This window comes from Lissotriton helveticus, chromosome 11, assembly GCF_964261635.1.
Source record: "Lissotriton helveticus chromosome 11, aLisHel1.1, whole genome shotgun sequence".
NCBI lineage: Eukaryota > Metazoa > Chordata > Amphibia > Caudata > Salamandridae > Lissotriton > Lissotriton helveticus.
This window is the reverse complement of record NC_136072.1, coordinates 1,094,206,427-1,094,230,789: the sequence shown is the minus strand read 5'-3', so window position 1 is coordinate 1,094,230,789 and position 24,363 is coordinate 1,094,206,427. Positions and strand designations below refer to the sequence as shown.

Genomic DNA, 24,363 nt, shown 5'->3' with positions numbered 1-24,363 from the left:
TTTGTGAAAACCCGAGGGACACTGGTGAGGCCGAAGGAGAGCACAGCAAATGGAACATGCTTCTGGGCTGCCTAGAAACGCCTGCTTTGAATCGCAGGTAATGTCTTTGGGACTGCAGGACAGGGATATGAAAATATGTATCCTGCAGGTCCAGAGCTACCATCCAGTCGCTTGGATCCAGGACAGACACAACTGAGGGCATTGAGAACATCTTGAATCTGTTGTTTGGAATGAGGAAATAGCGTAAGCAACAACCAGTCCTTATTACCGAGGTTGGTACCCTCTCTATAGCCCCTCTGACAAGACAGCCTGCACCTCCTGCTACACAATGGCTAGGTGCTCCTCTGAAAGGCCCCTTTAAACAATCTAGAGGACCCCTATGTCAGAAGTGATCCTTTGCCACCTATGCAGAAAGTGTTGGCCTCATTCAGAGTGTCACTAACCGCAAGCTAAAGCAGCTTGGAGGCCGATGCTGCAAGCTTGAGGAAGAAGGATGATCGCTATCCCCATTAACCTGCATGGTGTATGAGCAAATCCCATCACTGACCTCCAATGGCCTGGGGCATCTGCTATGAGAATAAAGAACCTGGTGTTTCCTGTAAAAATTGGGAGTCCCACGGACCACTGCCTACTCTTAAAAAATGAAACTGAAATGTTTCATTTTTCTTTTTTAAATGTATCCTGTCTCCTTTAAGGAAAACACATTTAAAAAAAAAGTTGCTTTATTTAAAAGCAAACACAAACATGGTAGTCTGCTATACCCAGCATGCCACCATCCCTGTGTGTTAGCAATTCCAAATGAGTTGCAAATTGCGACCTACCTCAGGAATATTGATGAGGTAGGTCAATTGCGACCACATTAGGAACCGCTAAATGTGCCTGAGACACATTAGTACATCACATTTTGCGACTTTCTATTTGCGAGTCACAAAAAGTTGTAATTAGGAACTCGCAAAAAGAAGCAGTCATACATGTGGCCCTTGGTGATTGGTGGAAAGATAGATACTTAAGTGCATCCTCGCTCTGATTATGGTTGTAAGGTATTGTGTAAGAATAGGGAAGCATGGAAAGAAAATAGTCTCTCCTGGGTGATTGCCTAAGACAGTGGAAGAGTTACTTTCTTAAAGACGGTCCTTCATAGGACCTACTCCTTTTCTTCCCTAAATATTTCAGCAGTGCAGAAGTTGGCTGGGACATGCAAAGCCAATGGCCTACGGTAAACTGTAGGACAATGAGTCTGCACCTCCTCCCTATAGGACTGGTCACTTTGAGTATCAGTACAATGGCCGGGAGAGCTGGAGACTAAACAATTTCAGTGCTTTGGCTTTGAAGTACTCGATGTATAGGTGAACATCAAAAAATGACTAAATTATTTGTCAATGTCGTCCGTGAGGTTGAAAGGGTAAATAATCATGGAAAAAAGCTTGATCGAAATGGAGGGTTTAGATGGCAATTGGTGACACCAATTGGGATGCTGTCCCCTCCCAGAAAACTCATCAGTCCAGTCAGGAGACGGAAGAATGCCCTTCGTAGTCGGGGCTGAGGCTCAGTAATCTCTAAAGGCATAATGTTAACTGTAGAACCATGAACCTGGGCTTCCTACGAATAGGACCGGTTGCTTTTAGTGTCAGGACAATGGCGTGGGGAAGCTGGAGACAAACTCAACAATTCTAGTCTTTAGGCTTTAAATTACTTGATGTATCGGTGAATATCAAAAGATGTCTTAAGTAAGGTTTCAATGTGGGTCCGCGATGTTCATGGGATAAAAATGCTGGAAAAAAGCTCAATTGGAATAAAGGGTTTAAATGGCAATTGGTGACACCAATTGCGATGCTGTACCCTCTCATCAGATCAGTCAGGAGAAGCAGAAAGACTCTTCATAGTTTGAAGGGGCCGAGACTCCATAATCTCTGAAGAAGCCCTGAAATGCCTTACAGGACACAATGCTTAGCTTTAAGCTGGAGTCCAATTCCATTAGCTGTCAGGCAAACATTTTTGGACAAAGAGGAGAACCTCCATGAGATTGACTGTCCTGATGACAGAACGTTTAAAGTGCCTGAAAATCTTCCCTACATTTGTCTAATCCACAGAAGCAACATTTGCATTTAAATACTGGCATGATGACAGAAGAATGGGGAGGGAACACAAACCAGGGATAAAAACGTTTAAAAAAAAAACCTTATTTCACAAAAATAAATACATAAAGTATTTTGCAAATGACATCAAATGATAGAAATAAAACTTCCAGAGAAAAGTTTAGAAAATAAATAAAATCATGGCAAAGCAATAGCTTCAGAAAGTCTTGCTCTACAGACCAGTTAACTGCCATAGAGGAGCACTGTCACCTCCAGAGTTTGACTGGCTGCGAGAAAGTGGCGGTTCAAGGGTTGAGTTTGATGCCATTCTGTTTGCCCACATTTGTATGGATTTTGGCTTAAAACACGGCGACTAGAGCCATTTTACAATTAAATTTGCTCTTTTAAATTTCTATAAAATATGAATTATCTATTTAAAAAAAAGAGGGCTAAAACCAGATAGACTACGTTGATTAAGTTTAATAGAGAATATTCTCTAGTGAAAAAGTGTGCTCGGATCTAACGCAAATATTCAGTGCTTGAGAATATCAATGAAACGTCCGTGATGGGGAAGGTCTAGTGGTTAGGGACACCTCATTTCTGTACAAAGAAAGGTAACCATTGAAACTCGTCAGTGTTTGAAGACATCTCACCACAGTAAGGTATTTCATTCCAGACGCTCTGTCTTCAGAGGAGCTGGAAACCGATCAATGTTTCTGATACGGAATTGCCCAAGTTCAGAATTAAAAAGTGCATTACACTAGTGAGCATCCAAAGAAACACAGTCCGTCCATCTCTGTCTAAGAAGCCGGTGAGGAACTGGTATAAAAAGTACCTGTAACCAGGTTGCTCTCATCAGATAATCAGTTTTTTTCATGGGCAAAATGTTCTTATATGATTCAAAGAGAGGGCTGATGTGCTGCTAATCGTACAAGTTACTTACCTTCGGTAACGGTGTATTTGGTTGAGCGATTCTAGCCGCAGATTCCTTAACGTAGAATTATCCCCAGGCGTGAGACTGGATCCGGAAAATTTTCGCCACAGCATCTCTGCGCACCGGGGGCGGGACCAAGGGACTCCGCCCTGACGTCATCCGTGGACGTGACGTCAGCGAGGTCAAATAAGTCCCACCCCGGCGCGCTGACGTCAGTTTTCTTCTGAGAACTTTTCCGCACACAACGCAGAGCCATCACAAACAAAACTGTGAGAATATGGGAACAGTGTGCAAAAACATCAGGTAAAATGAAAGGGAAGAAACGAAAGGTGAGGAACAGCACCATTTGGAGGCACTGTGGTACTGAAAGTCATAGAAGGGAAAGAGCAGAGCACCGCTCTGAAAAGCAACCTTCCAAACGAAGGCGATATCCTCCCTGGAGGCAGAAAAACATGTGAAAAATGTCATAGCAGATGACAGAAAGTCTGCAAACACAATCTATAACAGTGAAGGGCAACAAGTCCGGAAAAGATGAGTAACGACAAATTACCCCAAGACAAAACCATCAAGGAGGGTCGTATCCCCTGTAAAGAGCTAAGGACTGAGGCGCAGCCAAGAGACCCCAAGCAATGATAAAGGGAGAAGATTATGAGGAGGCCCCACACTGGAATAGCCAGCGTGGAAGGATGCAGAAGTACACATGAACCTACCGTCCCATTACCAGAAAGGAAGGAATGAAACAAATAACCAGAACGAAGCATCCCGCCAGGGAGGAAGTGAAAGAGGGCACTCGCAGAAGACAAAACCACCCGGAGGGAGGTGAGTGCAGAAGACCAAGATGAAGGTCCTCGCAGAACGGGGAGGAATGGCGAGTCGTGAAGGAATATGATGCTAGAATCATCTCTAACAGATACACCGTTACCGAAGGTAAGTAACTTGTACATCTGATAGAGACTACAAGCCGCAGATTCCTTAACATATAATAGATACCCTAGCCATACCCAAAGGGGAGGAGGGTCTGCGAAAGAAAACTCACCAGCTTGGAAGAACACAGGGCCCAAACAGGGGATGTGTCATTGTGACAGGAAGGACGGCCCTGTCCCCACCAAGCAGAAGTAAGCAAGAACAAGGAGAAGTGAAGACCAGGATACCACAAGCCTACCCGAGGGGCTAAGGGCATCTGCCAGAAAACCCGGAGGGACAGACGGCACCAAGAGAGTACCAAGGGAAGAAAAGAATCACCTGCAAAATCCAAAGAGAAGAGGTGGAAATGGCGGGAGAGCTTGCCTCAGGAGAACACACCCAATGAAGCTGAACGGGTAGCAGCCCCTAGGCAGGGGACAAGGCAGAAACGGCCCCACGGCCAAGAAGCGCATACCTGAGAAGGAAGACACAGTCGCGCAAAGCTCCAGCAGAGCATGGGACAGGAGCACACGAGTACACGCTGAGGCCCACGGAGGAGGACCATAACGACTAGGCGTGCGCAGCAGGCAGCTGATAAGTACTGCGAAGTAGTGTGCCCAGAACAGCGAACCCCGGGAAGCAAGAACATGTAGTACAGACCTACATCCATCAACCAGAACCCAGGAGAACACCAGAAATGTCCCAGCCCCCCTGAAACACAATGCAGAGGAACAGGCCGAAACATTGGACAACAATGTAGCAACACCACAACACAAAAGTCGGTCTGGCGATCCAGAGGCTGAAGAGGGAAGGCAAAACGCACAGAAGCAGAACAAAGGGCAACATTTACGACAGGCAAGTCCTGTAGAAGAAGGACAGAAACACCATCAGATACTGAGCAGGACAGAACCTGGAACAGAACAAGCTGCGCTCAGGCGGAAGAAAAAGGACCGCACCAAGCGATACACAGTGATGCCAGTAAACGCGAGTAACCCGAGAAGGTATCCACATCCGCCCAGCTTAAGATAGAGCTATACAATAGCCAACAAGTACCACACCTAGGGTATGACACGCCCCAAAACAAAACACCTCTTAGGGAAACCCGCAGCAGAGGTCAAGAACATGAAAGACCTGTGGGTATCACCGCAGGCAGCTTACCAATCAGCCAAAAAATATTATTATTATTATTATTTCTGACATTTGTTAAGCGCACAGCTACCCCCAACGGGGGTGTCCCGGCGCTAGATACACAGAAGCTCCAACCTGAGGACCTATACGGCTTCACTAACAGCCAAAAACACACACCACAAAGCTAAAGGGCTGTACCAGCAGCCAAAAGTACAGAGGGGCCGACTGAAGGACCCTGATAGCATTCCAAGCCACACACAGCACACAGACGGGCCAACCGAAACATGAGGCCCAGAGAGAAAGATGAGATAAATGCCTCCCATAAGACACCTGAGGACCGACAAGCCGAAGCTTACCGATGGGGTGGAGGACGGAACCCCGCAAGGAGTCGTTGAATAGCAGAGTACGTGTGGGTGTTAAATAAAAGAACTCCATCAAAAGGCAGGTCAACAAGGCGCTCCCAAATCTTCTCCGGAAAGATGCTATCCCGCAACCAGGCATGGCGGCGGAGGGCCACAGAACTCAAGGCCGAACGGAGAATAAAGACAGCTAACTCCCGCCCATCCAACACATGGTGCCGCAGATCAGCGCGGACACCTTCGTGGGAGATGTGAGACAGAAGGGACTCCGCAGAATCCCAGAGGCCGTAGTTAGCCCTGGCCAGTGTGTTGAGCGCACGCAGCGCAGCACTAGTTTTCGTGAAAATGTTTTTCCCCCAGGAGTTTAACCACCAGGCCTCCCGTGATGGAGGGAGCCACACTGAAGGCAAGGAAGGAAAAGCAGTCTGCAGGACAGGGCCCTGCGCAAATTGGTGGGAAAAAAGTCAGGCTGGATCATGCAGAGCAGGGCGGTGGAGGAGCGGCTGAGACACCGGATCCCCCATAGCAGGACGCCCCCAGGCCCCCCAGAAGAGAGTTGTGGAGCGAAGCTTCGAATGGAAGAAACGGCTCCCAATCACCAGAGCCCTGGTGGAGAATCTCCAACAAGTGGTCCGTTGGGATTGGAGCGACCGGGTTGCCCATTTGCAAAATGCGGGTGGCCGTGGAAATGGCGGGGCAAAGGCCACACTCACCTCTGTAGGGCATCGTGGGGGCGAGAGCAACTCTTCAGTGGACGAAAGCTGCAAACTAAGCCGTCCATCCCAGTGCCCTGCCGGAGGAAGAAACAGCCAGCCCCTGAAGGATGGAAGACCCACGGACGAGTGAGAGGTCTGAGGGGCTCCGGAGAAGGCGGAGAAGCCTGCGGGGCAACCAACTGCGAGGTGCGGAAGAGCGAGTCAGGGGGCTGTGCTCACAGAGACAGAATAGAACCCGCCTAGAAGCTGCTGGTGAAAAGGCAAAGATGCGGCGTCCAGTCTCCGGTGAAGAGGAGACAAGGAGACGACAATCCTCCAGAGAGGAAGGAACATGCGGAAAAGAGTCAAAGATCCGAGGTCGGGACGGTGCCGGGGAGTCCGCCACAGGCACCGTTGCGTCCTCGATCGGCACCGAAGCGTCCACCAGGAGGTCCGAGTCGGCCTCCCCCACCACGTGCCTCATAGGAGTAAGGGGACGGGTCGGCGCCGAAGCGGCCAATGAACGGTGCCGAAAAGGCGCCGGCTCGACCTCTGCCGAGGCAGCCGCCTGCGCAGAGGACCGAGAGGGGCACGGGGAGGCGCCCGAGTCCCGGCCTCCACCCGCGACGCCTGCCAGAGCCGGGGAGGAAAGGCGTTGGTGCCGGAAAGACGTCAGCATAGCCTCCTGTAGGACAGCCGCCTGCCCAGAGGACCGAGGGGGACTTTAGGATGAACCGTAAGTCCTGGCGACCTCCTGCGACACCACAGGGAACCCCGCAGGGTTTTGCTGTGAGGCCGGGTGCTGTGGGTCGAAGAGGGGAACCCCGTAGGGCCACACCTCGACATCACCACCCCTCCAAAACCTGAAGCCAAACTTGTCGGCGTCGGCGAGTCCGCGGAAGGCCCCAGGCATGGCGAGGGATCCGTGGACGTCTCAGGAAGAGGAGGGGGTCCAAAGAAGCCTGCAGAGCCACAGCGTAGGCCTTCATTTGGGCCCTTGTCGCCCCAAGACCAGGAAACGGCGGGTAGGAGGGGACGAAGGGTGAGGACGCACGTCCCGAGAAGAACCCGCGCCCTCTGCAGAATGAGGACAGGGCCTCGGTGACAAGCTGCAGGATTTACCGGCGAAAGAGCGACGCCCGTGGGGTGAAGGACGATGTCGCAGCTGGAATCTGCGACTCCTGGACCCCTCCGAGGTCGGGGACGGACGCTGAGACGAGACCAGTCTAGACAAACGGCCCGAAAGCAATTTCATCTGGCGCTCCCGCCGTGAATTCGGCCTGAGATGCTGCGAAGCGTCGCAGTCCGTAGAATCATGGTGCTCGCCCAGACACCACATACAAATAGGGTGGGGGTCCGTCGCCAACATCTACACGCGTTTAAACCTGAAGACATTGCACACTGTTACAGCGGTAAAAGAGGCCTGAAAACAGGTCAAGGGAACACAATCCGGATCCGTAAAAGAAGGAAACTGAAGTCAGCGCGCCGGGGTGGGATTTATGTGATCTCACTGACGTCCCGTTCGCGGACGAGGTCAGGGCAGAGTCACGTGGTACCACCCCTGGTGAACAGAGGTGCTGTGGCAAAAATGTTAAAGATCCAGTCTCATGCCTGGGGATAATTCTACGTTAAGGAATCTGCGGCTCGTAGTCTCTATCGGATAAGTACCATATTTACAAAGCTCCGGGTTTGACACCTCTTCTGTAGTCTGCATCACAACAGACTGCAGATAGCCACTTTGTTCTGATTTATAGTAGTACACATTAGGATCACCGCAATCCTCTGATGACTGGCAGGTCTGTAAAGTTTGCAAGATGGCTCCATGTCTTCTGCAACTTTGTGTTACGGTACTGGGTATTTAATTAATAATCAACAATATTCTTGGAGGTAGTTGTCCTGTTTCTCAAAGGATGAATGAATTACACCAAAGTTTTCTATTTCAGTGATGTTCATAAGGAAACACTGAATTGGAATATGGAGTCCCTGATTACATGTAGTAATCTGGCAATTGTAAGTGTTTGGAGAGTTGTATGAAGCTAACATAGCTCTGAGCACACTGTAAAGTGTTTTCACTCGTGGTTCATACATTTCAATTTCCAGGACTGCTACAAGTTACATGTGATTGAAATGTGTTAACAAATATGTTAGTAAAATAAAATGTATATTGTCTCATTAACAGGGCTCTAATTGGTTGATTGAACTGAACTGTATTGAGGTTTTATTATATTAAGTTAAGAATAACCTATCCAAGGAATGAATCAAGTGCAGTTTCCTAACTTATTGAGTTCACTGAAGAAAATAAAGGCTTTTATTCTGTATTTGAATAAATATCCCTAGGTTGTTCCTCAACACCATGATCAGTGTGTTAATGCATACGGTGAAAGGCAGAAGAGGACTTCAAAAGAACCTGCATGGTATAATACTGCCCCACTTTTTCTATGGTTTAGAAACCCTATGTGAAATAGGCTAGGTGATTTCAGGGTGGGGAAACATTTGATACATCAGCTGTAAATGTCTCTAGGAGTCCAGAATAAAGCTGTGTTCTTGATTAGCAGGGAATCTACTTATTTCAACATTTTAATGCACAATGTGCAATCCAAGGTACAATGGTTTGTGCTCAAGAAGGTAAGAGAATTTGCTTAATATTTTTCAGACATCTAAAGCCAGGACTACGAAAAGCAAAGAAATGCCACAGGTTAACTTATCAAAATACAGAAACATCAGCATACGCTCATGGACAAAAAATGTAAATAACATGACACAGAACTGAGGTTCAGAAGCCATTTCTAATAAGAGTGTGTTAAAATCAAAGCCTCCAATGTTTGCTATGTGAGTATACTGCTGTAGTAGCTAACAGTACTGCATTATGGCTCATATGTTTGACCTGTGGGACACAAGGACCTCCTTGCTTGGAATTTAAATACGAGTAACATATCCACGAGGGACAATAAAAGTCTTAATATTCTGTCAATCACTCAGTGCCATTTTTGTATAAATGAAACAGCAAAAGGGAAAACGCAGCATAAATTACTGGTGCAAATAGTTATTGGAGCCACCATCAAACCCTTATTTAAAACATAGAACATTGGTCATGATCCTACAGCTGAAAACAATTAGGTAACTGTTAGAGTTTTGTATTTGCTAGGCCCTAGGGGAATGAGCTGTTACCTGACGCGGGCATAGCTGACAACATAAAGAGAATTTCTAACTACTGAAGTTTCAAATCCTGACAAGGAAGAAAACAGAAAATATCTAGACTATATGTGAAGAAGACTGTAACAACTTTCAAGATACTTGGCATAAGAAGCCCCTCTCTTCAAAGCAAATAGCAATTCTGAAAGAAGATCTAGAGCATACATGCCCAAATCGTTTAAAAGACTCTGTTCTCACTGGAGATAGCAGATGAAGAAGAGTGATCAAAGTTCATAAACCACACTGGATCTGATGACTGTGGAAATGAAGGTGTTACAGTATGCCGGGCTGCTGGCCTGTGTTACAAAAAGGGGGGTTGAACCCATGCAGTCACGGGGACCTGGGCGCTATGTGGTACATATGTAGAAGGGTCCCCGTAAGGATAGTGTATTGTAAGTAACATACACTGGAATAGAATTAAAAGCAATCAAACAAAAATTAGAAAAACAATTCCGGATTGGTATTTATGATTTATTACCAAACGATGCGTGATTGCCAATGGCAATATATGCATTAAATTTGTAAATAGCAAGCCCCAAAGGGGGAGAGGAAGGGGAGGGGGGAAAAGTAGTGCTCAAGGGAGTGATGAGGACATGGAAAATTAACACAATATAGAAGAGTAACAAATGTATTACAGATTTAGTGACAGTATAAAAACAATTACAATACAGATGCCAAAATATAAGGCAAAATTCGAAACATTGTCAATAAATCACATTCAACGGTCACATCTGAATACTAGATAGATCGGGGGTGTGCTGGAATATCAACAAAGAAACAACAGTCGACGTTTCGACCCCTATCAGCAGGCTAATTAAAGTCCTTTCACGGGGTCTTCATCAGGACGTCACACAGGGAGGGGGGGGCAATTCATGGGGTACGGCCCGACTGGGCTCTGTACATGAAAGGGACGCCACGCTGGGAAGTCGTGGTCAATCGAATATGGTGGGGGCCTCAACTCTAAGTTCTCGAAAGTGAATCCTGCCAAGGATCCACGAGTATGGCACAATGCAGGGAAATTAGCTGCTTTGGTCTCCTGTGGTCAGAGGAAAATTTGAGCGGACAATGCCGTCTACGTAGGACATTCAGCCAAACTCCGTCACGTCGATAGCGCGGAGTGAGAAATTCATAGGTCCAACTCGAAGCGGGATAAAACTTCCAGCGCTCGTGTGTCTGTTGGACAGAGGAAAAAAAGCGCGCAGCGCCGTCTACATCGGTCCTGCCATGAAATCCGCAGCAACTGCAATGCGGAGTTTAGGGAGGAGCAAACTGGTATGGTAATTCAAAGAAATTACTTAATTACTTTGAATTACCATACCAGTTTGCTCCTCCCTAAACTCCGCATTGCAGTTGCTGCGGATTTCATGGCAGGACCGATGTAGACGGCGCTGCGCGCTTTTTTTCTCTGTCCAACAGACACACGAGCGCTGGAAGTTTTATCCTGCTTCGAGTTGGACCTATGAATTTCTCACTCCGCGCTATCGACGTGACGGAGTTTGGCTGAATGTCCTACGTAGACGGCATTGTCCGCTCAAATTTTCCTCTGACCACAGGAGACCAAAGCAGCTAATTTCCCTGCATTGTGCCATACTCGTGGATCCTTGGCAGGATTCACTTTCGAGAACTTAGAGTTGAGGCCCCCACCATATTCGATTGACCACGACTTCCCAGCGTGGCGTCCCTTTCATGTACAGAGCCCAGTCGGGCCGTACCCCATGAATTGCCCCCCCCCCCTCCCTGTGTGACGTCCTGATGAAGACCCCATGAAAGGACTTTAATTAGCCTGCTGATAGGGGTCGAAACGTCGACTGTTGTTTCTTTGTTGATATTCCGGCACACCCCCGATCTATCTAGTATTCAGATGTGACCGTTGAATGTGATTTATTGACAATGTTTCGCATTTTGCCTTATATTTTGGCATCTGTATTGTAATTGTTTTTATACTGTCACTAAATCTGTAATACATTTGTTACTCTTCTATATTGTGTTAATTTTCCATGTCCTCATCACTCCCTTGAGCACTACTTTTCCCCCTCCCCTTCCTCTCCCCCCTTTGGGGCTTGCTATTTACAAATTTAATGCATATATTGCCATTGGAAATCACGCATCGTTTGGTAATAAATCATAAATACCAATCCGGATTTGTTTTTCTAATTTTTGTTTGATTGCTTTTAATTCTATTCCAGTGTAAAGGGCTGCTGGCCTGAACAGATGGACCAATGAATCCTAACTGCCTGTCATGGTCCATATGTTCAAAAATAGTGCAACAGGTCCTGAGTAAGTGGCTTTCCATTGTTGCAAGGTAAATTTCATCACTTCATTTATTGCTGTTATCCACCATAAACAAAGGCTATGGGAGTATTGATTGGTAGAGTGCAGAGGAGAGATGCTCACCTTCTTCTACATAGCACCACCAAAACTACAAGTTGTTTATCAAATTGGAGAGACAGTGCCAACCCTCAGAACAACACTGCTTTCACCCAGTATTCTGTAGCCAAGCTTACCTGTCCATGTCAGCCTCTGGGACAAGATCGTAGCATCCCTCGGTGTAATCGTTCTGCAAGCTCTGCCGGTCTGGGAAGTAATCCGTTGTGAGAGGAAGGCAAGCCGGGGTGGTGAGAGACTTCCAGTCCACCCCAACTGTACAACAGAAGCCTGGCACTACAGGGGGAGCAGACAGTATCAGAACTGCCGCATAGTATAAAGGGATGAGGCAGCAGTGGTGTTGGTGGGTGAGAGGTTCAGTTACCCAGGAGATATTGCAAATTTTACGTCGGGATGGAGAGTAGGGCAATATATATACAAATATATGCGCATGTGTGGAACAGGGGTATAAAGCAAAACAGAATGAAGAAAGAAGGAAAGAGAGAGAAAAGAGATAGAGGTTGTTAACAATTGCGGTGCTGGGCAGCTCTAATATTTCCATGCAGGTGGGGTATCATGTTTACACTTTGCATTGCATTTGATTTGAAATAGTAAGGGTCCACGTGCTGAGACGTTTACATAAGATCATGTAAAATTAAACATCATTCAAAGCTTAATTAAAAGAGTAGCTAGGAATTAACATCAAAGTGCCAATTCAAGTCACAAACACCCTCCCTGATCCCCCTCAGACGTACAGAGCCAGGGGGGCTGAGCGAGAGCAAGGCATAGAACGTAAAGTACATTGCAGCTCAAGACAATATTAGGGCGTGTAAGTTAGCCAAAGACAGTGCAGAAGGTACAAACTGCCAGGAATGTGCAACAAGCAAAGTTGGAGAACACAGAAAAGACAGGATCAAGAAAAAGAGGTATTGATAACAGGAGTCATCTTATCAGAATTCCGCGACAAAGTAAGTCTTCAAAACCTCTAAATTAAGACAAGGCAAGATATTAAAGAAACATGTCTTGTTAAATATAAAATCATGTTCATCTAAGGAAACAAACTCAAATGAAACTGCCAGGCACCATACAGGTAACACAAAAAGTAGCACTTTATAACAATCTCAGTATCTGATGTTAAATACAACATTGTAGAGAACAGCACGTTATAGAATTGATGTAGCTTCTGGCACATAATAGACGTTGTTTACAGCACAGATATCAGCACTGTGTCTAATAGGAATTACCCTTCACTTGAGAGGCACAAAGATATCACTAGATTCAGCCTGGTACCTCTTAAATCCTCTATGTCTTGCACTGTCCTCAAAATAATTCACTTCAAGTTCTGTCATGCAATATGGCCTACGGAAATGTACTATTCCATGCCCAGCATCAGACCCATTTCCATGCCACCAAGCTGTAACATGGCCAGAATTATATGCAGTGTTATGCCACTGGAATTTTCTAGGTATTCATTACATGCTGTACTGTGTGAATGGCATATGGTATGCCCTGAAAGGGACACAGCTTTGCTGCACTGTAAAGTTGCCCTCAGCCTATATTAAGCATGGCACTTTGGCACTGTGTTCATCAATGTTGATATTATAAGGCCACATCCTGTGCTAGGCATAACTTGTACCAAGCTGTCATGACATTCTGTATATAATACGGTACTACACATCCCAGACGACCCATAGTGTACAGTATGCACAACAAGCTACAGCGGCACATTAATTCACAGGGTTCCATGTGCCTTCTTGCAACAGTGTTATTGAATACATCATGTTATTTACAAACTTGTACAATGGTACCATCACTGTCTGCACTTTAACAAGTTTCTAACTACAGATTAGTTTAAGTCTGTCATTATGCCATGGTACTAGTTTCTCTCTGATACACTTCGATATATTAGAGATACCCAATGCCATATGCTATATGTACAGCAAAGCGCTATCAGCTTTGTCAGCATTCAATATGATCTTGTATGAAACAGATAACCAATGACCTTCAGTAGGGACAGCCTTCTGTATTTGTACCAGTATAGCCATAACAGATAACCCATTGCTTATATATTCCCTTCACTGTGATTGCGGTACGCTAAGTTCTTGTTCTCCCTCCATCCCAAACTGGTGTGGAACACCTGTACTGCAGGCAATAGTAAGATTCTCCAAAGGATGCGGTTTCCTTAAAGGTTTTCTGAAGGGACGCAGCGCAAATGTCCTCTGATAACATAGTAGCCCACTCCCTATCTAAGTCTATGGCTTGGCAAATGTTTAACAAAGGCATCACTGGGAGGCTGCTGTGAAGTATGGAAGCACTAATAGGCACATCATCAACCATTTTTGCGAGTGCAAATGGTGTGATCTGCAAAAATTGACTGTTTGCGCCCGCAAAAAGGGCTTCTGCAATGCATCAACCTGTCAGCCTCTCGCAATTTAGGAAATCGCAAATTATTGAGATTTCTTAAATTGCGATTGCATTTAAGGAATTGCAAATTGCAATTCCTTAAATACAATGCATGATGGAATCGCAAATTGCGATTTTGCTAATAAGGGGCACAAATTACCATCAATTTGTATTTGATGGTAATTTGCAAAAACTTTTAAAAATGCACGAAAGTGCATTTTTAAAAGTTGTAGGTTACACACACACATGCCCTTGGGGCATGTGTGTCCGTAACATGCATGCACAGATCAATTTCAGGGGTGCAACAGGGTGTCCTTTTGACACCCTTGAAATTGCATGCGCAATTTGCGAGTACCTCTTGGTACTTGCAAATTGCGCATTCAATCTCCCATTCATTCCTATGGGCCTGAGGGCCCATAGGAATGTATGTGAAGGCATTCCTTAATTGTCACCCGCAATTTGCGTGTCGCAATTAAGGAATGTTTGGGAATCGTTAATTTTATAGCGATTCCTACATGCATAGGCTTTTAAAATTCCTTAATTGTGATTCCTTAATAAACGCAATCAAGGAAAAGCCTACATTGATGCATGTGCCTGTAAGACTACGGAACTTACCATTAAGGTATATATTTATTACTTATTCTTGGTTTCCCCTTCAGTAAAATGATTGAACAGCCTCCACAAATGGCAGGTGAAGGTAGACCGCACAGAACTTCATGGACAAAAAGGAGAAGAGATCTACAGTACGTTATGCTGAAGAAAAAAATATGTAAGGTAATCCACAGAGAGAAAAATATATGCAACAAGAATGTGCCTCTGGAAAGCAACAAATGCAACCTTAGCTCTGGTGGAATGACTTATAAGCTTTTGGAATGCATCAGACTATACACCTCACAATCCATTGTTGCCTCGGGTAAGTCCACCAGATGATCTGACTTCCAAAAGGCAGTGGTTTCAAAACAGGACTTAAGGGCCTTTGAAAAATCCAGGTTGACAAGTTTCCTCAGCGGACGTGGAGAAGCGTGGCTCAGTGGTTAGAGGCGGCAGACCCGGAAGCTGAGATCAGCCGTGGACCAGGGTTCGATTCCTCGCCTCGGCGGGTCTCGGGCTCAAAAATTCCACGGACTCGACAATTCTCGCTCCGGTGCCTACTCGACTCACGGGGTCACACTCTGCGACTCTGGGCAATAGCTTGCTTAATCTCCACTACGGCCCCTCGCGGCGGGATGCCTGGCTTTCACCTTGTGAATACCCTGCCGGGGTATCTCACAGGGGAATACCAGGACGGGTTCCCTAAGCAAGCGCCTTGAGACCCCTGGGTGATTAGTGCGCTATATAAATCGAAATACATTTACATTTACATTTACATGATGGAGTGTTAATTGAAAATTAAAGTTGTATTTTTTAATAAAGATGAACTTCTAAATTCTGTAACAGCAATAGGAATGAAAGTGTGGAGTGTTCTCAGTTTCACTCTGTTTTACGGAACACTAAATATGGATCCTTCAGGGAGAAAGTTTGAGTCTCTCCTTTCAATTTTATTGAGTAAGCCTTATGTGGTGTGTCTATTAAATATTCAAGGCCCACGATTATGTACGACAGGGAAAACCAATTACCAATTGTGCGCTTGGGTGTTTTGACAAAAAGTATATACCACTGAATTAAGCATACTTTATGGGAAACTACGAAGTGTTTATACGTAAAGATGTAAGCTAAAATTTAAAGAAACTGAAAAAGACAAATTGGATCACAAACAGAGACAGTAAAACAAAATAAAGCAATAGTTCAAGAGAGGCATACATATGAGAGTAGGCAAGTGTTCTTATATTAGACAAATTCCAAACAACAAATCACAATATCAGATCAGTTTGTAAAACTATGGAAAGTTGGAGTTAAGTGTTCTAGCCCTCCACATGGACCAGAGATAATTTAAGAAAGTGGTTTCGCAATCAAAGCAGCTATATTGCCTCGAACTCATCAGCAGTGATAGCTGAGAGGTATTCTTCGCAGGAGACAAACAGATAAATGTCATGAAAAGTCAAAATGTCATCTAATGTAGTCTGTGAAGGGTTATTGTGATGTTGAAGAGCAAAGCCATTAGCTCTGAAGCAAATTTCTATTGTACTCTTTCCTGGCTGCACCCAAGGTACAATTGTTTTTCTAACAAGCCTGGGTGCACATATGCTCATTTTAAGAAACCATGCTCTTTAATTCAGCAGCGGTACAAAAGTATAGGAGATCATTCCTGCAGCTGAATGAACCTATCTCGACCCTGAGAAGTTCCTGGAAAAAGTTATTGGAGATAACAATCAGGACTGAAAACCAAATCTGTATCAGCCAGTATTTGGCTACAAACGCCTTCTGTGAATTGTTGGAAAATTTCATTTTTAGAAAGTCCTGTGAATCAGGAGAGGAATTAGCCTGACCAATCTAACTGAACAGAAACGCTCCAGAATTCTCTCCTTCTAGTAGGCGAAATACAAACTGAGAATATCAGTGATTATCCCGTGGCAAAATGGTGAAACCCCCACTTGCTGAAGATGGACAAAGAACAAATTATTAGCCAGCTACTTGTCAGAAACATGGCACAGAATGCTCAGGGTGCAGCCTAGAGACAGTGCTTTCAACCTAGGTTAAACTTACAAAATAGGTTATTCACAAACACTGATTAACTAGCAGAACAAACTTTGTTCAACACTGCTTGCTAAAGTACAATATGGCTGCCATATTACTGGTGAGGATTCAGACAACTTTCCTCAGCAGAAGGGGAAGAAAAGACAACAGTCCTAGGAAGATCGTTCTTTGCTACAGGTAGTTTCATTTCCCGGGCTAACCATAAGAGTTCACATTCTGGCTGTGAGCTCCCCATTCATAATGGGATCAGTTGTTTGTCAATGCTATTTGACCTAAAGGTAACTGAAAGGTTTGTGATTTCAGAAGATCCTCCTCCTACATCCACCATGAGGGAGGAAGAGAGTCCACTGAATCTTCTGAAGTTAGACAGAGTAAATGGCCAGATGGAGTCATGTGGCTCATTTTGAAATTGGCAAAAATAACCTCATGAATGGCTGAGGCCTGAGGCGGAGCAGCCTGTAAAACCACCATGTCAATCTCTGAAGTCTCAAAGTGCAGTGGTCGGTTGTTTAGACGTCTCAATTCTCTGGAGGAGCATACTCCGTTCGCAGAGAAGTTGCGGAGAAAGGTTTTCTATAAATATAGGTGTTGGCAAGGCACAAGTTGACACGTTCTGATATTTATGAAGATAACCAATGAGGGTGAAACGCAAGTTGTGAACAGTTTTAATAACCAATTGGATATTTATGGTTGTTATTTCTAGAGACTACCCTCCTTTCAGCAGCCACCAAGGCGAATAGGTGAACCACCTGAGAAGCCACTACAAAGAGCACACTCATGAAAACCTTTTGAGCTAGATTAAGGCCAAAAAGAAGCTTGTTCTTGGTGGAGACGTGAAAGTGTGTCTTGTGGATGTCTTCAGATGAAATCCAGACACCTTGGTAGACCACCTCCAGAATATGTGCCAGAATAGGCATGGGGAATATGTCCACAAGGAAAGTCAATTTAAGTCACACAGGTATAAAATAGGCTTGATGCCTTTCAGAGACCTGGAACTGGAGTGTAACAAAGGACCCGCAGGCCCACTGGTGCAGGGAGGCCTCCGGCTCCTGGAGGGGGAGAGAGGGGGGGTCTCAGTCATCTTCATCCAATGCATTCATGCATTTTGCAAGAGGCCCCTCAATACTTTGCAGCCATGACTCCCTCAGGTTTCGTTATGCCCTTGATCCAGAGTAGAAGACCTGGCCCATCTGGCCTGTAAACAATATGACGGCTAGAAGTAGACACCTCTGAATCTCATGTAGAATTTCTATGGATGATTTCCCCTACCCTACTGGGGGGGGGGGAGCGCAGCAGTAGTGGTTTAGGGTAGGGGAAGGGTTGGTGGCCTGGGGGGGGGGGGACGATTAGTGCAGGTGTAGGTTTTTAGGGCAAGGGAAGGGTATAATATTTTCTTTTTGGAGGGTTGGGGGCCAGTGATGGGGTTTAGGGTAGGGGTCAGGAAAACCTTTGCCACACATATGCCTTTAACATACATTCTTTTACAACAACATTTGTTGTAAAGGCATGTGCGGTAAAGGCATATTCGTTCAAATAACATGTGTGGTAAAGGTTTGTGTTGTAATGGCATTCGCGTTGTAATGAATGCGTGGTAAAGGCACGCATTACAACGGAGTGCTATTTATCGTCATACATCCCAGAATATCACTGCATCAGGCTTTGTCTGTCAGGGAAAATGTAAAATGTAAATATGCATTTGTAAAGCGTGAACTACTTACCCTTACGGGTCTCAAGGCGCTGGGGGCCGCCGTGGAAATTAAGTGAGCTATTGCCCAGTCACATGGTGCTGAGCTGAGCTGCCGCCGGAGCAGGGGATCGAACCGTGAACCCTGTGCTCCAAAGTCAGCTGCCCTGGCCGCTGCACCACACCTCGTGAAAGAGACGTAGTCTACTAACCTTTCTTCCCTGAGCTGAATTGTGCTTCCGATACTTGTCTAACACTGAGGAAGGAGATGGATGTTGTCCTTTGCCCAATGCTGTTGTGACTGACCCTGAATGTTTGTCATCAGTTTGAAGGGGTGCCAATTTGAATTTGAACAGCGCCAAACTGATATTTTATTCTTCACTCGCTATTGTCCTTGTCCTTTTATTGTGGTGTATTCAATGAACATCCAAAGAATGGTAAGGCACAGAAACACATACCACTGGTTTTAACATTAATTTTCCTCTTACTTTTTGATTCTATATTTTTGTTGAACAAAGAGGTTTATTATATTTTAAAGTCCCTCAGCACCAGATCCAGATAACATATAAAGAAGTGGAAATTCCACAGAGGGCAGCAAAACTCAGCCTTCCTTGGATGAGATTGAATGCAGCAATGGTGCTTCAATCCGGCTCCCAATCATGATGAACCCTAGGGTGTTCTGAGTATGTTTGCTGGTGTTCCGAGGCAGAAGCAGTTATCAATGGTGCCATTTTAGCACCTTATAAGGTTGTTTAGCAGCACTCCATGTTTTTCAGCTGGGTGCTCTCCCAACAAGAGATATCCACTGGTGTATGTGCCCTGGAGAGGGGGTTTACCTCATGCCCTGGGACAGGATGACACCCCTGATGGGTAAAAAATGTCTTGTCTCAACTTCCTTTTACCTAGGTGCAATCTGTCATACCTTATCACAAGGTTAGTTTTGTTTACTACAGGAACCACCTTTGAACATCAGATGTCTTAAAATAGGTTTCCCACACAAAGGAAAGGAAATTGCACTCTTGTTCCAAACAAGATACATAAGGTTTGGTTAGGATTTTTCACCAAGAACAAACTGCCACACTATATGCCTTGCTTGAAGCCAGTCAGTCATCAATGGCGTAAGAGGAAGAGAAGGGATTTTTTTATATATAAACCACCATAATTATGAAAGACGAACTAAAAAAACACAGCTTTAAGATCAGTCAAAATCAAAATCAGTCAAAAAAGCAAGAGCATCAGAAGAAGACTTTTTGACGTCCTGCCAGCTGATAGGAATAACAGAACAGAGATGGAATATGAAGTTCATTTGGGGGCAGGTCGTTATGCAAAGAGAGGATGTGCGGACTGGGTCTGTTTTCAAAAATTTTAGAGAGACAGCATCCTTTAGAGAAGATTATTTTTACAGCATTTACTACTATTTGGAAAGGAAGGAAAGACCAGACTGAAACACTACATGGTCTCACAGTGACGCATTCTTTCGCTTCTGTTTCATCACAATATTTACATACTTTGTATCCCACCATTATTATATATTATTATTCATACTTCCACTCATGCCCCGGTCACCTTGTCCTCTCTTCTTTCCATTACATATTTCCTATCTACACTCGTGACTGTCTTCTGGACTAACTCTCTCTGTAGTTTTGTTAAATCTTGTCCTTAACTCTTCTTCTACTCTCCTTGAGCATCACCCCTTACTCACTCTCACCACAGCCACCTTCTTCCATACTTACTAGGTTCTGGAGAGCTAGACTGTGAGTTTGCATCTGTGTCCTTGTTCTGAGGTCCTTGGCTTATAGCTACGGAAACAAAATAAAAAATCTCACAGCTGCGTACACACAGCAGAAAGAAGAATTTGTTTTACACTATTTCACCTGTGCTCATGATTTGATACCTGCATTACGGCTTCGAACTCCATTGCTTGCCAAACTGCTGGAATATTCCTCCATCCCACCAAGGCCTCCAAGGAAAGATATGCTGTCCCCCGGCTGCCGAGAAGCCACATGCCTGAGGAGAAGGTGTACCATCAATTACATCTAAGCAATGTCACCAGGGCATAGAATCAAATGTTACCCTAGTAAACGGCAAGGTATACTCCAGCCACCTCTTCATCCCATAAATATGCATGAGTATGGATGCAGTAAGCAACTGAATCATAGGGCCGCTTGATGTATTTGCTATTTTGAGGTTCACAGTTTAAAACATAAAATGGTGTAAGACTCTAGTATAATGTTATTACCTGGATTGCTATGTTATGTTACGTTGATTTGTATAGTGCACTAATCAATCGAGAGGGTAACCAGGCGTTTCGGCAAAGTCTGTAGGTATGTGCTCTTAAGGTGCTTATATAAACAGCCAGGTGTTCTTGCAGAACTCAATAAGTGAGGAGGCAGCTCTGACGTATTGAAAGGAGGATTGCTGTTGTTAATTCAGCCACTGTTCCGAACATGAACTGAGTCAAAATCCTTCGCAACAATAGCTTCAATTTGTGAAGTTGCTGAGAGTTATTTAGCAGAGTATTGCAGATGATGCAGGGAATGGATGAAGGTGAAAAAAGTTAATCTCTGAAAGATTCTGCTGCTTCAGCACCATGATTCTTCGATGGTGAATTGTTTTACTCACAACGTTATGCTCTGCTTTTTCCAGAATCAAAGGAGTTGTGATAAATTAGCATGTGACACGTAAACAATGAGAATGTGATCTTTGGGTCTCAGCTCTTAAGAGTGGCTGGACAAGAGAAATGGGAATCTTGGGAAAGCAGTTCAACAAAAAATGAAGATCATCAAATACGGATGTAGTTACGAAGAATACATCAATTTGGTCTTCTTGATCAACACCGGTGGACAACATTTTAGTGGTGTAACTGATTCTCATTATTAGTGTTTAGGAGAGAATATGGTTAAAAGTCGACACATCTCAAAGAAACTAGAGGATATGCTACTTATCTTTGGATTTAACAACAGGAGTATAACCCATAAACCACGTTGAGATTTGGGTTGGTATGTGAAACAAGGCAACAGTATCTCAACTGGTGACACGAGGTAGGACGATTAGACATGTATGTATAATACATTACACGAAAAGAAGACGGGAGACTCTGAGTGTATTTTGAAATGTGCACTTGGCATCACATAATTAAGATCAGAATTTAGAAGGTACAGTTGTAACAGCACTGTAAGTAAAAAATTGCGTGAACAACACGAATTGGACTTGATGCTAAATTGTGTTAGTGACACAAAAAGTGGCGAAGAAAGTGACAATGTGCAATCAGCAGAAACGGTGCAAAGTGCAAATGTGAACAAGTATGTACAGTGAATGTTGTAGTTCAAGACAATAATTTACAATGTTTTTGATGAAAAATGACAACAATTTCAGTTGAACCACGAAAGGGTGTGCGTCATCAGTTGCGCTGAGGCGTCAACGACGTTTCGATCCTATTAATCGGGATCATCTTCAGGACCAGGTTGTAAGTTTGGCGGTGCTGAAAGGACACGGTCCCGTGTCTATGTGTGGCGGGGAAAACCGGAGGTGTAACTACCACGAACATAGCGTTCTCCCGTTGATTGCAGTGCCGCCCCACCGCCGGATTGATTCTGCCACCTGAGGTCTCCCCAACAGTTCTCATACCATGGGACACAGAGGAACCTCCGAATTCCTTTCCCCACATATCACCGATGTTCACCTCTGACACTGCGCCCGCATTAACACGTCCCTGCGACATTGTGATGCACCAAGGTTTTCCGCAATTCGTTGGAGACCGTTACCTTACACCTCCGGTTTACCCCCCCCCCAGTGGTCGAAGTGGGGGGAAAAAAGAAGGGGAACTGTGGGCGGAGACTCCAAGGGCGGGGATAACCCAAGGATTGGATCAGTGGGCGGAGTCAGAGGTGTGGCCAGAATGTGCCAAAGATCCCAATTTTTCGTATTTGGCATTTCACTCACCAGTTACAGCTTATTGAGTTATTTAATTCAACTAATGGATACACTTGATTATTTAAGGCTTAATAGGAGTTATTGGCATTTAAATACATTCGCAAAGTGGGAAATATTTCCAATCACACAATGTCACAAATGCGCTTAAAAGTGGAATCACAAGCCATTTGTCTCCAAGCCATGCAGTTTCTCTCATTAGCACTTCTCCTCCCTTCTTTCACACGAGCAGTTCAAACATGAATGGCAAAATATCCTAGTTTGCAAATGTTTTCTATATAATTATGGCTCTGCCATATTTGGCACATAATACATCATCCACTGCATAATCTTACAGTTTTAACCAATCATTTTTCTAGCTCAAATGGATAAAAAGTTACTTAAAAACGTGACTTGACTTGCTGCAAAGTGGACGGCCCTTTGCAAAAATTGACTGATCACCTTTCTCACTGCTGCATTTGTATGTTACACTGATACTGATGAGGCAGAATCTTCTCAGAGACTTAACATGTGTAAAAATGTCTAAATAATAAAGTATAAAATAATAAAATATATTGCATGACGTTGCAGCCTTTTTTTGTTGCATAATTTAGTCAACACTGCGGCATCATTTTGTCCCCCATTGCTGCATAATTCCAGTGGCTCCAGAGCAGGTAGAAAATGTTAAAAGTGATTGTGCATGAAGCAGAGAGACTGTGAAGTTTGCAAACTTAGTTGGATGTGTGTGCAAATCCTGCATTGCCGATCCTTGGTGAGTTGTAGCTACTACTGCTGAAACAAGGCCAATGGACTGTCCTCGATAGCAGGGAGTGCTGGTGGCGCCCTGTGCAACAATGTTTGTTGGTGCCCCCAATGATCACCTACACCTTGGATTTCCTCACTACCACCCTTTAACAGTCCCCCTCATGTCTCCATAACCACACTCTTTCTCATATGAACTTAATTTGATTTACAGCGCCACTCATACCAGTGTACGATGTCAGAGCACTTTACATCACACACACTACACAGAGACAATCAGTTATATGTGTGTAAATCACTGTATAGGAAATGTTACATAAGACAAAGGACTACAAGGTATAGAAGCCACATGACAACCATACTAGTAGGCAGTATAGTTTAATTGCTCACTGTTCTATGTTAGGAATTTAACTTATGGACTGCAAGCAACAAAAGGATGTCTCTGACAAAAGCATTAACCTACTAACCTAGTTAACATTTTGTGCACTTTGTGATTTGCATGGTACATGCTCTTTGCAGCAGGCACATTAACCCTCTTTGCTACCTTTCCAGGAGTCAACCCTTCCACTAGACAAAACTCTGATCTCTCTCTAGGAAGAAATTTATCACTGAAGTTATCATGACATTCTTATTGTTGCTGAAAATTGCTGGAAGCCAGGAAGGAAGCAGCAAGTTTTTTTTAAAACCATAATATACTTTCAAACACTACGCACCCACACGAAATAGGTACCCAGTGCGGTCACACCATTCGTACCGCCCTAACATGCTCAAGGTTGATGTGACCTCAGTGACAGAGTCACAGTGACTGGATCACTGTTGCTCTATGGGGTGCTGCTTCGTAGGCCTGCCCGCAAGACTGGAAATTAACTTCAGTATGGATTGTGGTGGACAGGCCTTCAAGGTTAACGCACAATTGACACCACTAGGGTACACCTGCTTGTGCGAAGACATCAGGCCTTCTAAGGTCTTTTGGACCCTTCAAAGGACAAGCATGGGAATATGCTCCCTCAGTAGAGTGGTCTGGTAGACTGGTCATGAAGGTTGAACCCGGTTCCCCAGTTCCAAATTCGACAGCTCTGGCCATAGTGCCACATCCTCTCCCGCACTGAACACCATACTGCCCCACTGAGAGAAACTCGCACTGCCTTCAGCTACAACCAAATTGTGCCCACTATAAACACTTAGATGTGGCTCAATTCAAATTATGCACTTGATAAGAGTAATATCCTGACTAAAAAAAAAAGTAAAAACAAACACTCATAGGGAGTGCAAGATTAAGTAAAGCATGTGAAATGTAAGCAGAAACAACATAGTTACCCCT

The 24,363-nt window shown here is 44.6% G+C and overlaps 1 protein-coding gene across 14 annotated transcripts in view; it reads right to left on the bottom strand.

Moving 5' to 3' along the window:
- The window catches only part of DEPDC5 (DEP domain containing 5, GATOR1 subcomplex subunit), a 578,923-nt gene that overhangs the window by 296,892 nt on the left and 257,668 nt on the right, over positions 1-24,363 (bottom strand). For 8 of the 14 annotated variants that reach the window (XM_078667736.1, XM_078667740.1, XM_078667735.1 and 5 more), the window contains 3 exons: positions 20,266-20,378; positions 20,105-20,170; positions 11,791-11,974 (listed from right to left, as the gene is read on the bottom strand). In XM_078667736.1, coding sequence (XP_078523862.1) covers positions 11,791-11,974; positions 20,105-20,170; positions 20,266-20,378 — 363 coding nt within the window. The remainder of the gene's footprint in view (positions 1-11,790; positions 11,975-20,104; positions 20,171-20,265; positions 20,379-24,363) is intronic. The other 6 variants (XM_078667744.1, XM_078667747.1, XM_078667737.1 and 3 more) reach the window with 1 other exon arrangement.